Raw genomic sequence first — 15,378 nt, forward strand, 5'->3', positions numbered from 1 at the left:
GCAGCCCCGCGCATGGGCGCCGCGCCGCAGGGGGCCTGACCCCCGCCAGCTCCGCGCCATGGCAGCCCGCGCGCCCCCCGCCGCACCTGCGGCGGAGGAGTCTGGGGGCCCGGGTGGTCCCCCGCGCAGGAAAAAGTCCCGATCGGGCGCGTCCGGCCTCCGCCGTGCCTTCAGCTGGCTGCGGGGCAAGCGGCGCAAGAAGAAGACTGGGGGCACCGAGGGCGCGGAGGCGGCTGCCCTTCGCGCGAAGAAGGCGGACGACAAGACCAAGAAGGCCAAGGGCAAAGGCCGAGGTGAGACGGCCGGACACCTGGGCTGGGCCGAGCGCTGGGCGCCCAGGAGGTTGCAGGGTGGCTCCGCGGGGTGGCGGAGGGGCTGACCCTCAGCTCTGGTGGTCCGCGAGCAAACAGCCCCAAGCACAGCCGGAGACCCCCCTACCCCCAACCCCCACCCCCTCAGAGTGGCTGGAGACCCCGCTGTCGGCCGAGGCAGGGATCCTCAGACTTCGGTAGGAAGTGCTACTCCAGCCAGGCGATTGATTACCCATCCGGCAGTCAGGCTCACCCAGGTTCTGCCCTGTGCTGAGTCAGGGGGTCGGAGACTTGACTCTGGACCGGGGCCAGTGGGAGAGGTAGGTGGCCCTGGGTCTTTGGTGAGGGTCCTTCTGGTCCGGAAAGCCAATTGCACTCAAAAGGACTTTCTGTCCTCCAGGTGTGCAGGTAGGTCTGGGTTTCCAGCTCTACAAAGGACCCATCTTGTTGCTTAGCATACCTTAGGTCGTCAGTGTTAGCTTTTCCCACCTGATCACTGCCTCCCCAAACACACCTGGGCCAAACCGCAAACATCCACCTCCTGGGGTGTTGAACTCACCGTCTGCCCCCTTAGAGAACCAGCAGCCCCTCCCCATCTCTCCTTCCTCCATCCCTAATAGGTACCTGCAAGGGCTTGTAGGTTGTGCTTACAGATGGGGGAAACTGAGTCCCCCCCCCGGCTCCCCCCCAATTGCTAATTGCGGAGGCTGTACCTGGGTTTGAGCCCCTGATTCCCTCCTCAGGTGTGAAGGGTCTGAGAGGACGGAAAGTTGACCGGGCTCCTCACTTTACTCTCAGCCCCTTGCTTGGTGTTTTGCTATTTCCCTGTTTTTTGTCTTCTGTTGGGTGGGGAAGGCTTTGGCTTCTGCAGGAGGGTGGGGCTGGCAGCTTTGGAAGTCTACTTTTCTTTTGCTCCTGCTGCGGTGTTGGAGGTGAGGAAATAAATGGCTGGGGTGTGTGCGCTCATCCCATGCCTCTTGTTTACCCTTCTGGTGTCCTTTAACCACCTCCTCTGGAGCAAAAGTAGAAGGAACACTTTAGGGGTCAGGAAGAGGATGGAAAGCCTGTTGTGCGATTGCATCCGGCATGATCTTCCTTTTGGATAAGGGCCCAGCCACCCTGAAGGCCCAGCCACAAAGAGAAGCCTGGGTGTTGGGGCTGGGGTGGTTGGGCCAAGACCTGAGGGGAGGTTTGGGTGAGGAGTGTTTTCAAAGGCTCTGCAGCCCTCACGTGGGGGGCTGGGAGCCCTGAGTCCCAGGACTTCTCCACTGGAGTTTAGCATGAAGTTATCCTCATCTCAGGAGGGCATAGGTCAGAACTGCAGCAGGATGGATTGTGGTCAGACTATCAGAGTTAGCAGGCAGAAGGTTAGTGGGCTGTTGCTGTACTCAGGGGCAATGAACCCTTCCTCCCAGGGATCCTACCTGGAGGTAAGGGGCTGAAAGTATGATAAGCCTGTAGGTCCTTCCTCCAACAGCCTGGGCTTGGGGTCATGGGCTCAGTGGCCAGGTCTCCTTTGCCTGTTTGGTATTGGGTGGCACTAGGCTTTCTGGGCAGCAGGTCAGCCTGATTGAGCCCACGTGCATGGGCAGCAACCTCTGCTCCTAGCTATTGTTTTCCCTGTTCTGGAGGTGGCCCCAGGTATGGCTGAGGGAAGTCTTGTTCCTTTTTGCTCCTGCCTTCTATTATTGTAATTGTTTCCTCGTCACCTGCCTGGACCAGCTTTTCTGTTGATTAAGAGAAACAAAAATCTGATCTCTTTAATCTCCACTGGGACTGCTGGCCAGGTAGGGGGAGCCCAAGGAATGATTAACTCTTTCAGAGAGAATGTTCAGTATGGAGATTAGGGAGATGGAGAAGAAAGTATACACAGAAAATTCCTGGGAGGTCAGGGACTTTGCTGGGAAATTTCTCTTTCATTCCAGTTTTTGAACCAAAGACCTAACAGATGCAGGTCCTATTTTCTGTCATCTGACTTTCCCTAATAGGAGATGGGAAACTCAGCTTGTAATGGAATTTTTGACTCTAGTCTTTCACGATTCCCCTGCTTTCCTCATTGCCCTGCACAGATTTAGCAGAAGAGGAAATCTGACATTTATTATTCTGAATGTGTCAAGAATCCCTGTGTTCATTATCTCATGAGATCCCGTTTGCAGTTGAAAAAAACTGAGGCTCAGGAACAGTGCATGATTGATTTGACCAAACTGAGATCTACGCCCAAGTCACCTGACTCCCCAAACTGGTACAGTACTATTTTAATGACTCTGAAGGATACAGAATGGGGGTGAGGCCTAACAGTCTTCTGGTCCAACTCATTCTGCAGATGGAAGATGGCTCAAGAGAGAAGTGAAGGGACTTGAACCGGGAGATGGCTCAGTGGAATAAGCGCTTCCCTGGCCAGTGCAAGGGCCTGAGTTGAATCCCTAGTTCTGCAAGTGAAGGGACTTGATAGAGTCGGGAAGGTATCCATTGGGTAAATGAAAGTTTATACTTTGGCTCAGCTTCTCTAAAGCCCCATGACACTGGATAAGTGACTTCCCTTTAGGCTCACAGAGTCCATGGCTATCTTACCGGGAAGGAGAGGACTTTCTCACCTGGATGACTGAGCCTCTGAATCTGAACATGAGTCTGTGACCTTTCTCTCTCCAAGATTCTCAAATAATAAAAATTATTAAAGAGAAGTCACTCTAGAAACCCAAAGCATTGCTATTACTGTGTTTATGTTTAATCACCCCTCCAGATCTCACTTCCCTTATCTGAAAAACAAGGATCATAAGCCCTGGCTTTACAGGGGTGTGTGAAGGCTCTAGTTAGGTAGCAGACGTGAAAGTGCTTTATGAACTGAGGAACATGGCCCAATAGTAGCCGGTCTCTGCTGTGGTGAAGCTGAAGACTTGGGCATTAGCTAAATTCATCCTGATCCATGTTTCGAGAATGGCTCATTGGTTATACCTTTAACCCATACTGATGTGTATTACTGAGGGGCATTCATAGAAGGCAGCAGAATCTTATCCTTGCCTGAGGACTCAGATGTTAAAAAAAAAAGTTAAATAAAATGCCTCCCCCCCCAATCTATATTTTCCAGAAATATCACCTGGACTCTAGACAAGTGTGTGGGGAGGAAGTGTTTCTGGCGTTTCTGGGATTAATGCCAGGGCTGGGGCCAGGCAGGTAATCAGGGGAGGCTTTCTGGAGGTGGTAACCTGGGTGGGGAAGGCGAGGAGAAGTAACAGGAAGGCTGCTGCTTGTCAGGGTGATAGGTCATCTTCTGTTATCCTCATAGCAGCCTGGGAAGTGAGCAGTTATTGCCACATACAGGGGATGAAAAGGCCCTCCTAGAGGATGCAGGCAATTTGCTTAAGGTTACTGCGCTTCAAGTTTTATGTTCCTATGCAGTGTTGTGTCAGGCCTTGTTCAAGGTGATGAGCATACCTGAGGATAGGACAGCTGAAGTCCCTGCCCCTGAGGTAGTGATGTCACAGCATGGCAGTGACAGCTGCTCAATCTGTGCCCAAGGCTACACTCCCCAAACAAAATATGAGGCTGTTTGCTGAATTTATTTTTTTATTTTGGTATCAGGGGTTGAACTCAGGACCTTGCGCTTGCCAGGCAGGCACTTATGTCACTGAGCTATCTCCCTGGCAGTTGGCCAAATTTCTGACTGTGGAAGTATTAACCATTGTAGAGACTTGGAAGGAACTGCCTTTGGGGAAAAGGACCAAGTCACACCCAGGGTTTCTCTCAGGCAATTGCTGAAGGTAGAAGTGGAGATGGTTCTGGTTTTGAGAATTCAGGAGCCACCCTGGATCCTGTGTTTCCTCTGGCCAACCACCAGAGGAGATCTGGACTTGGCACTGGGCTGTGAAAAGATCAAGTTAGAGAGCTGCTCTGCTGTGTGGCAGTAAGCCTGCCTTGCTCTGGGCCAGCCATGAAATGCTGGTGGTTCTCAGAGCCTGTGCTTTTCAGAGTGCCTTGGAGGCCCAAGTTTAGGGCTGAGGGCTAAGCACAGGGATGAAGCTGTGTCCAGAAAGGGAGAGCCTCTCTTTCTCTGTGTCCAGACAAGAGAAGGCGTGGCCTGGACATCATAGGACAGTGTGCACTCCATGTAGTTTTACATTCCTTGTCTTTGCATATGCTGCTCCCCTGCCTAGCACATGGTTCCTTTCACTTTTCAATCAGTGAATTCCTAGTGAGGCATGGTGGTGCATGCCTTTAATCCCAGGACTGAGGCAGAAGGATTACCATGAGTTTGAGGGCCAGCCTGAGCTGTCTGGTGAGTTTGAGGGCCAGCCTGAGCTGTCTGGTGAGTTTAAGGCCAGTCTGAATTGTCTCAAAAACAAAAACAGTAACAGGCAATTCAGTGAACTCCTGTTCACCTCTCAAGGCCCAGTTCTAGTATCCTCACCTCTATATGATGCTTTCAGGGGAAACTGCTGTCCCCAGATTCTACAGCAGGTTGTTTAAGAGATTTGGAGTTCAGCAAATTTATGGCTACCTTCTTCTTTTTTTTTGGGGGGGGGGTGCAGAACTGGGATTGAACTCAGACTCTTGTGCTTGACAGGCAAGCGCTTATTCTGCTGAGCCATCTCCCTGTCCCCCTACCTTCTTCTTAGGTAAAGACATCTCAATCCCCTTAGCTTGGGACCTGAGCCAGTGTATGTAATGGCAGCAGGGTTCCCTTTGTTTTGTGATACATCAGTAGAGATGAGTCTGGGGATTTCAACAAAAATGTGACAAGGTGGCTGCACTGCCTACCTCCTCCCAGCTGCAGTTCAAGGATGGGTATTGTCTACCTTGGGTCCAGAGAAAAGGAGTCTCACTCATTTATTAAGTACGTACAATGTCCTGGACACTGTCCCCGGGGATAACAAGAGAGCCAAGGTCCTAGTCCTCCCAAACCAACCTTGTAATTTGAATGTGTTGACCAGATGTTGAACAAGTACTAAAGGGGACCTCTGAGGGAGATCAGGGATGGCTTCCCTGAGGCAGTGACATCTAAGCTAGAATTCTAGGATGAGAGAAAGCTGGTGGTCAGGAGACTTGAAGCACAGGAGTCAGGCAGGGTGCTTGCTGGGGGTTGGGGCCAGCTGGTCTCAGGGGTTCAGTGGCGCACTGGTGTGGCCATACTTTAGTATTTGGATAGCGTGAGAGCAGGAGGAGCAGGGCTCACTGGCCCTGCCCCTCTGCACTACCCATCACGGGGCCTGGCACTGAGTGGCTTTAGGCCACCCAGCTGTGCTCTGGGTCCCCTGAGCACAGCTATCTCTGGATCATAGGTGCTCATTGTTGATGGCCTGAGATATCACAGGGAGCCCTCATCATGCATACAGATGGGCAGCTGAGACTGAGGCCCATAGCAGGGAGTGACTCATTCAAGGCCACACAGTGGCCAGCCTTAGAGGCAGGAGGGAGCCCACACCTGCCTGCTGGTCTGATTTCAACTTCCTTTCTGTTTTGTTCAAACTTCAAACAGAAGAAGCATTCCAGGGAGGAGCCTCTATCAGGGGTTGGAAGAACTTGGAAGGAAGGGAGGCCAAGGGAGCCTTCTTTCTTCCCTTCACTTCTCCCTCCCTTACCTCAGACACCTTCAGGGCCTCCTAGCTCTCCTCCTCCTCATGGAAATTCCCCACAGGCCAGGAAGGGCCCTCAATCCATGTGCTCTCCCCACCACTGAAGTAGGGTGGCTGAACCCTGGGCCAGAAAAATCTACATGCTGTTCTCAGCCCAGGGCAGAGCTCAGCCTCCCCTCAGCACCTCCCCCCTTGGAAATCCCCATTCCCCAAACCCTCAAAGCCCTCTCAGCTGCTCCTGGCCTGTCACATGCTGAAGAAAGGGAATAGAGGAGGTATTGTACATTGTTTGGGCCAGAGTGAGCATGATGGGGTAGGGAGAGCGGGTACACACACCTTCCACATTCAGACCCCAGGGCCACCTGGGGAAGGAAGAAAGTGAAAGTAGTTCCCTTGAGCAGGAATGAATCTCCCACTTTCCCCATAATTATCTCGCACTCTATGCCCTTTTGCTCTAGTCTTGGGGACCCGTTCAGCAGAAGACTATCAGTTCAGCTCACAAGGTGGCCAGCTCTGTTTGGTTCAGCCTGCTCAGGCTTTCCACTTGCACCCTGGAGCTGGATATGGTGGTGCAGGAGGCTGACGCAGCACTACTGCAGGTTCCAGCCCAGCCTGGGTAATTCAGCAACTTATCAAGACCCCATCTCAAAATAAAAAAGGGCTTATAGCTCAGTTGTGAAGGCCCTGGGTTCACACACTTAGTACTACAAACAAGACCAAACCAAACCAAAACAATCCACATGTTACGGCAGAGTGCACGATACCCATGAGGCGCCTGAGGTTTGAGGGCCAGATGACCATGTAGGGCCTCCTGTCCGTGTAGGATGTCCTCTCCCACCAATTTCTACACCACTGTTCTCTAAGAGGTCACAAAGCACCAAAGCCAGGCTGGGGATGTAGCTCAGCGGCATAGCACTTACCTGGCAAGTGCAAGGCTATGAGTTGCATTCTATTTTTTTTTTTTTTTTTTTTGGTGGGACCAGGGATTGAACTCAGGCCCTTGTGCTTGTCAGGCAAGCACTTATTCTACTGAGCTATCTCCCCGGCCCCAATGAGTTGCATTCTTGATACCAAAAAAGAAACAATAAAAATAAAGACAAACCTTCAGACCCCCAAACAACACCAGCAAACCCCACAACAAAGCACCGAAACCTCATCTTGCAGTTTCTGGAGTTCTGGTCCAAATGCATTCCCTACCAGTGACTTCTTCCCTCCAACCATACCCTGCCTCTCAGACTCTGGGCTGTGGGCAGTACTTCTCACAGAGGCACTACCTTTGTAAGGAAAGTACTTAGGTGCCATTATCAGTGCCTCCTCCTGCCACCACCACCAGTTACAAGTGTCACCACGGCTTCCTGGGCTTCCTGTATGCAAGCCCCACCAGTCTCCACTTTCACCAGTTGTAAGGCAATATGCAGGGGACACCTATTTACTGTGTGTTGAGCTTGGGATTGTCAAGGAGTGAGACAGTCTCTACTCTGAAGAAACTCTCTTCTGTTCAGAAAGGTAGACGCCAGCATAAACTGATACGTTGAGGAGTGCCCTGGGATGGAGTCACACAGTGCTGGGGAGCTCTAGGGTGTGGTCACGGGGTAGCATTGGTGGGTTTGGGAGCACAGAGAACTGAGTCAGGGAAGGGAGGTGTAGGGAAGAGCCAGGTACTGAGCAGAGCCAGGAGGATGAAGAAGAATCTTCCAGGCTAGGGGGGAAGAAGAGAGCAGGTGTGAAGCATTGCAGATGTGCTGTAAGGCAGTGGCAAAGTTTGTGTGGCTGGAGCTCTCAGAGTGGGGAAGGAGAGTATGATGGGGATGAGAGTGACCTGACGGGCAGGGGTAACTCCTTCAAGGCCTCTTGTGGCTAAGGGAGTTGCTATGTTCCAATATGCTTCAAGGTGCTTTGCTTACCATTTTTTACTCAGTTCATGCCAAAGGATTTGTTCTTTTCCTCTGGATGTTCCCTCTGTTCCTTCACCTGTCTCCTTTATGGGCATCAGTTTCCCTGTCTGTAAATGAAGGGAATTAACAACTTCACAGTGGGGCTGTAATTCATGTCTCACTGCTGGGTGGCTTAATCACTTGTGGTACACATATGACTGTCTCCTTTTTTTGTTTGTTTTTTGAGACAGGGTTTCACTATGCTTTTCAGCAGCCCAGGCTGGTGTCGTACTTCCAGAGGTCCTCCTGCCTCACTCAGCCTCCTGAGGGCAGGGATTACAGGCATGTGTCACTACTTCTGGCATGACTGTTTCACAGGGTGGCTTTTTATTATTAGAAAAATATTAATAAAGTGATTAGATCCATTTGTACCACAAGGGGCCGGGGAGATAGCTCAGTAGAATAAGCACTTGCCTGGCAAGTGCAGGGTCCTGAATTCAATCCCCAGTACCGAGGGGGGGGGGATATCATTTGTACCACCAGTGGTACAAGCCTCCCAGTGGGGCAGCTATACAGGTACCACTGGTGGTTCTAGCCAGCACGAATGTGTTATACTAGCAGGTTTGTAAGGTCTCTCACAGCTTTGCCACTAAGAGCCTTTTCACTTTGCAAAGCAGAGACTGGGGCACGAAGCTTGATACACAGTGTGTGGTGTTTTCTGGGCACAACAGCCAGTCCTTCTGGGATTTCAGGGTTGTCATCCATAAATTCTTAGCAAGGGATGGGACTCGCAGGTTGTGGTCATCTCTGACACTCACATTTTGCAGACAGGAAACAGGGCTTCTTGGAACCCCTGGACATAAGGGGCAGGGTGGTTTAGGGAAGGGGTTTATCAGTGCCTGGCAGAAAGGATAAATGTATAGAGAGCAGAACTGATATTCTGGACTCAGCCCAGTGGGCTCTCTGCTATACCATGCTGCCTCTAGTTGGAGAGACTGAACAGGCTGATGATAAAGGACAGTCACCAGCTAAACTGTAGGGCCCAGGATAGGTCCCTGGGCATGAGAATACCTGTGAAGACACAGAATTAGAAGCTGGGGACAGCCTAGAAAGCTTCTAGAGGAGGTAACGTTTGCTTTGGGCTTTGATAAAACAAAGAGTTGAGGGGCTGGGGAGATAGCTCAGTAGCATAAGCCTTGCCTGGCAAGTGCAAGGGCCTGAGTTCAATCCCCGGTTCCACCAAACAAAACAAAACAAAGAGTTGTGTGAGATGAGATGATGAGGGGCACATAAATCACAGATGCATGAAGACATGGATGGTTTCACATGTTTACCTACAAGTTCCATTATTTACACACATTGTTTACACATACACACAGCACAGACCAGCTGTAGAGACATACTCAACAACCACATACTGATACACAAAAGTATACTTTTTGTTTCAGTGCGGAGATCAAACCCAGAGCCTTGACATGGTAGACAAGCCATACCCTATCCCTAATTACATAGGATTTGTTTTGGTTTTTTGGGATTCTGGACATTGAACCCAGGCCCTTCACACTGAGCTACATCCCCAGGCTGTGTTTTGCAAACAAGGTCTCAGAAAGTTGCTAAATTGCCCAAGCTAGGCTAGAACTTGCAGTTCTCCTGCTAGCATTATAGGAATGCACCAGCATGCATGGCTTAATTCCAGTCTTTTTTTTTTTTTGAGAAAGCGTTTTTTTTTTTTTTTAATGGTTTTATTTATTTACTTATTTATTGTGTGTGTGTGTGGCCTGCTCAGCCCACCAGGGGCGGGGCTGGCTGGCATGTGGTGCTGGGGGATCGAACCGCGGTCCCTGTGCTTTGCCAAGCATGTTCCAAGTAGGTGCTTTAGACCACTGAGCCATCTCTCCAGCCCAGAGAAAGGGTTTTTCTATGCAGTTCAGGCTGACCTTGAACTTACTATATAGCCTAGGCTGGACTCAAACTCACAACACTTCCCCTGGCTTAGCCTCCCAAGTGCTGGGATCATAGGGCCATAGTCTTATAGACAAACACATTTACATATATATGCACACAGATAGTCTGTTACATACTCAAATACACAAGTCAGCCAACTACCCTCGGAGAGATGGTAATGATTATATATGTAAATACATAAAAGCACACGTCCAGACAGGAAAATAGGTTCAATTACATGGATGTAGTCACATACACAGAAAGCCACATGTTCAGACTCACAAATATGTACACAGCTACACAACTACACAGCCACATTCAAAGACACAGATATACACACATATCCAACCACTGTCCTCTTTCAAGGTCATTTGGAGATTCATGAAGAGGTAGTGGCCTGGAGTAGTCGTTGAGTCCTGGCTTTGCTGCTTAGTGCTTGTTGTCTTTGGACTAGTCAGGTAACTTCAAGGAACCTCAAGTTTTCTTGTCAGTAAAATGAATATAATGGAAATACCTTATACAATCCTTGTGTGGATGAAATTAAATAATGCATCAAAGTGGGTAGCACACTGCATGGCACATGATAGGCATTTTTTTTTTAAAGGCTGCTACTATTTTGTACACCACACTACCAAAGTGTCACTTCCACACATTTGTACACACAGGCAGAGATAGGAGATACACACAGACAGGTGACACTGACAGGGTGGTAGCTGGTGGGCTACCGCAGCAGCAGGGTTCCAGACCCGGAGCCTGTCTGAAGGCCGATCCCCAGTACTCCAAGCTCCCCGGGCAGGCCTAAAGAGAGGCAGCTCCTCGGCCGGAAGAGCAGGCCATCAGCCTGCCGCACCTGGACCAGCCAGCCTTTTCCCCGAGCGCTCAGGGCGGGGCAGCTCAGCAGGTCTCCCAGGTCTTAGGAGGGGCGGGACCAACGGGAAGCGCGCCAGGCTCCGCCTTTCTCTGGCCACGCCTCCACCTAACCATTGGTCGTCTAGCTTGGGGGCGTGGCCAGGCTGGGGCTGGGGGCGCCCGCGGTGGCCGTCCGTGCGTCTCTGCCTCCCTCCCGGGGCTGCGGCCCGGCGGCCGGGCTGGCAGGGCTGCGCTCGGGCTCCCGCGCCTGCTCTCGCGCCCACCATGGGGAACTCACACCACAAGAGGAAGGCCCCCAGTGGTCCCCGGGTCCGCAGCTTCTGGCGGTTCGGGCGGTCGGCGAAGCGGCCCGCAGGTAGGGGGTGGGGGCGGGGCAGGCTGGGAGGAGGGTCTCCCTGCTGCAGCGGTCGCCTCCGCTGCTGCCCCCTCCCGGGGCCTGGTGGGCGTGAGTATGGGGGCGGGGAATCCCCGCGCAGACCCCACCCCTCACATGCACGGGAAGATGAACACACACACACACACTGATACCCCCGGATGGGCACACGTACATGTTCACATTTCACATGGTCGCACATACACAGAACAAAACGGTTAAATGTAGGGACATGCAGAGACAAAAATCATATACACAGTCACCTACACCGGCTCAAGTAGGACGCATAGATCCTGGATCACATATACCGATGCATATGGTTTACATGGCCACACGAACTACGCCCACGCGTAGACTGAGACACAAGACACCTACCTAGTCAGGTAGGTAGGGCTGCCCAACGTGCTAGTCACACAAATGGACACGAAGGTTCACAATTAATCAGACTCGTCAGACTCACAGGCAGATCCTAAGGCACTCACATACACTTGCTCCTCAAACCTTAGCCCCCAACACGCTGAAAGTTTGCAGCTGGGTGGGGACACAAAGGTGGAGCGGGGAGGAAGGAAACCAGGGACTGGAGGCTCAGGACCGCCTCCATCTGGCGCAACCGGGAGTTGGACTGGTTCTTTAGACTCCCCACCCCCGCCGCGCCACCGCGCTCTCTTGTACCCCAGCCCCTTGCAGGCCCCGAAGTCGCTTCCGCATCTCCCCCCTTTCAATGCAGCCACTGAGCTGGAACACAGCAACCTTTCCCGGCGGGCTGCGGGATCCCTCCGCGGGCCACATTCCTTTTCCGAGGGTGGGGGTAGGGAATGGGGAAAGCCTCCAGCCCGGGGGCTGGGATGGCATTCCTGTTTCCCCTAGCTAGCGCGGTAGTTCAGGCTGTCCCGGAGACAGTCCCAAGGGGCGCTGGAGGAGGGGCCGTCCAGGGTGTCTGATTTTCTCACTTTGTAAATGCAGGGGAGGGGGAGGGGCGAAGTGGTGGAACCAGAAGGATATCCCCAAAATAGGGATCGTCAACAGTGGCAGGCACCCTAGGGATACCTACAGGTCTAGGAACACGAGACAGTGAAGAGCGATGGGGTAGAAGGGGCCTTGCAGTGGTGGGAGAATCCATCCATGCAGCCCAGCATGGCCCACATTCCTAGAGATTCAGCATGGGAGTCTGATGAGCTCATCCCTCTATCAGCCTACGGGATGGACCATGGGAAGAGCCTGGGCTCTGAAGGAGGGGGTCTGTGTTTTCAGTGTGGCTCTGCATAAGCACTAGTGACCTTGGGCAGATTCCCTTCACTTTCCTGGCTCCTAAAGGGGCCTGTCTGTGAGAGTAGGGAAATTTACATAGGTGATTTCTTGGGATCCTTACAGTTCTGGCTCACTGGTTCATGGATTAAAAGACTGAAGTCTAGAGAAAAAGGCTTTGTGCAAGGTCATATGGGATATGGAAGTTTGAGCAATAATATGAAGATCACCAGTAGGAATAGTGTTAAGGCTGGGCAGGGTGGTGCAAACCTGTTATCCCAGCACTCTGGAAACTGAGGTAGGAGGATCATTGCGAGTTCCAGACCAACCTGGTCTCGAACCTGAACTGCATAGTGAGATCCTGTCTCCAAAAGACAAAAAACAGGGGGCCGGGGAGATGGCTCAGTGGAATAAGCGCTTCTCTGGCAAGCGCAAGGGCCTGAGTTCAATCCCTGGTTCTGAAAAAAAAAAAAAAAAAAAAAAAAAAAGACAAAAAACAAGCAACAATAAAAAAAAGTATTGTGTTCCAGCAAACCTTCTGAGGATTCCTCAGAATGTGGTGTTGCTGAGAGACTCCAGTAGTCTCCCTGCCTGGCAGCTCTGAAGTCTTGGATATGCCCACCTGTCTCCCTCCAGCAGTCTGCTCGGAGCCAATAGTGCTGAGGCTGGGCTCTCCATTGCTGATGGCTTCCTGAAAGCCAGCTGTTGGCCTGGACTTGTGACCATTTATGATGGAGGAGAAAAAGGGTGTGTCTACAGAAAAAAACAAAACAAGTGGGTGTGATGGCCCTTGATGAAGAGACCGAGGGCTTCTGGCAACCCTTGTGTACAATCCAGCCCCTGCTGTACAACTCAGGTGTCAGCTGGGCTGTAAGATGTTCAAATGTAAGGGTGGGGGTGGGGAGTCCGGGGTATAGATTTAAAGCATCTGGGTTGGGGACAGCTTTTGATTCATTTTATTACTTTTTCAGCTTTTGATTTTTGAATGTTTTTGTTTTGGTATCAGGAATCAAACTCAGGACCTTACACTCGCTAGGCAGGTACAGTGTTACTGAGCCATATGCCCAGCCCCTGGGGTCAGCTTTTGAAAGCTGAGGTCAAATTAATTTGGCCTTTGAAGTAAGTGCAAGATTGAAATTAGTCTTGAATTGTTGATTAAGTGAGATAACAGCTAGGGATTTGTTGCAGCTGTGGGATATGTGCTCAAACAAAAGCAGGCATTTGGAGATTGGAGAGAAAAGTAATTGAGGTTCCTTCTTTGTTCCTGGGAAGAGGTTTTTTTTTTTTTTTTTAATTAATTAATTTATTTATTTGTGTTGTGTTGTGTTGTGTGTGTGTGTGTGTGTGGCCAGCTCAGTCCTCCAGGGAGCGGGCTGGCTGGCATGTGGTGCTGGGGGATTGAACCGTGGTCCCTGGGCTTTGCTAAGCTTGTTCTAAGTAGGTGCTTTAGACCACTGAGCCATCTCACCAGCCCCCCCCTTTTTTTTTAGAACTGGCGATTGAACTCAGGTCTTTGTGCTTGCCAGGGAAGCACTTATTTTACTGAGCCATCTCCCTGGCCCAGAACAGACAGGTTCTATTGTTAACGTAAATGATTTTTTTTATTTTTTTTATTTTACTTATCTTGAGGATTGTAAAGCTTCCCCAGCCTGTGCTATGGGCCTAGGTGTGGGATTGGAGTTTCAGTACTTATTTCTTTTGATTAGTTTGTTAGAGGAGACAGTGAAAGGGAGCTAGATTGGGCTGATGTGTACAGGCCATAGGGAGCCAGTGAAGGTGTTGGAGCAAGGGAGGAGCCCACAACAGTGGTGTGTCAGGGAGATGGCTCCAGGGCCAGGGCAGGTGTGGGCAGGACAGGTTGGAGGTGGGGTGGTAAGAGTGGAAACAGAGACTATTGCAGTAATCCAGGTGAGAGGTGATAAAATGAGGGCTGGGGACAGGGTGGGGTGTGGGGTGAGAGGAGTGGCAGCGCAGGGACACTTGAGGCAGCAGCCCTGACAACCTGGGATTGACCCGATGATGGGAATAAGGACCCGAGTGCTGTGAAGGTGTACTGGAGGCTGCTTGGCTGGGGGGTGGGTGGGGGAGGATGGTAGCAGAGATGTTAATACAGAGATAAAAATAAAGCCCTATGCTAACTCTTGTCTTTTGACAGTCCAGCAAGCAAGAAAGCTGTTCTCATGTCGTAAATGGGCAAGGCAGTGCTCAAGAAAAGGGAAGTCACTTACACAAGGCTGGACTGCCATTCAGAATCAAGCCTTGGTGCCAGGGAGATAGCTCAGTAGAATAAGTGCTTCCCTGGCAAGCACACCTTAGTTCAATCCCTAGTTCCACAAAAAAAAAAAAAAAAAAAAAAAAAAAAAAGTTTAAAAAAAGAATCAAGCCTTGCCAGGTGTGGTGACCTGTGAGTGCAGTCCCACAGTCAGGAGACTGAGGCAGGAGGATTGCTGTTGAATTTGAGGCCAGCCTTAGCTACTTACAGTGAATTCAAAGCCAGCCTGAATTACAGAGCAAGACTATCTCAAAAAAAGAAAATCACGAAGCCTTCCTGCATGCTGGGAGCTACTTTGGAGGTTCAGGCAAGTGTTCAAGGCCAGCCTGGACAATTTAGTGAGAGAGTTTCAAAATTTTGAAAAAGAACTGGAGGTATAACCTGGACTGGAGGTATACCTTAGTCTAGAGGGCTAAGGTTCAATTTCCAGTATTGTAAAAAAAAACAAAAACAAGAGGAAAAAAAAAATACAAAATCAACCAAATACCCTATTTTCTCCCCCACTCCCTCAAGCCAGAAACAACCAACCCTGTCTCATGATGCATGCCTAGAATCCCAGCAGTAGGGGAGGCTGAGGTAGAAGGATCACAAATTTGAGTCCAGCCTGGACAATTTAGAGACTTAGAGAACCCTGCCTAAGAATAGGAGGAGGTGGAAGGGAGGAGAATGGGGGGAAAAAGTAAGATATATCATGTACAGGTACAAATTCCCTGTGATGAATATTATGTATATCTAAAATATAAAATGAATGAAATCCAATAAAAACCAATTAACCTCCCCCCCAAGAAAAAAAGGGCTGGAGATGTGGCTCAGCATGAAGCCTCTGGGTTCAAGGCCTATCTCACACACAAAAAAATCCAACCAAGCAAGTGCAAGGGCCTGAGTTCAATCCCCGGTTCTGCAAATACAAAAAAAAAAA

General features: G+C 50.7%; 1 protein-coding gene across 2 annotated transcripts in view; it reads left to right on the forward strand.

Annotated features, from left to right (window-relative positions):
• Positions 1–6: 6 nt before the first annotated feature.
• Positions 7–15,378, forward strand: part of Kiaa1522 (KIAA1522 ortholog) — a 31,610-nt gene continuing 16,238 nt past the window's right edge. The window contains exon 1 of one of the 2 annotated variants that reach the window (XM_004640977.2): positions 7–293. In XM_004640977.2, coding sequence (XP_004641034.1) covers positions 59–293 — 235 coding nt within the window. In that variant the 5' untranslated portion in view covers positions 7–58. Of the gene's footprint in view, positions 294–10,723; positions 10,925–15,378 lie in introns of those variants that run through there. The other variant, XM_012516881.2, reaches the window with a different exon arrangement.

Source organism: Octodon degus, unplaced genomic scaffold (assembly GCF_000260255.1).
Source record: "Octodon degus isolate 3935 unplaced genomic scaffold, OctDeg1.0 scaffold00130, whole genome shotgun sequence".
NCBI lineage: Eukaryota > Metazoa > Chordata > Mammalia > Rodentia > Octodontidae > Octodon > Octodon degus.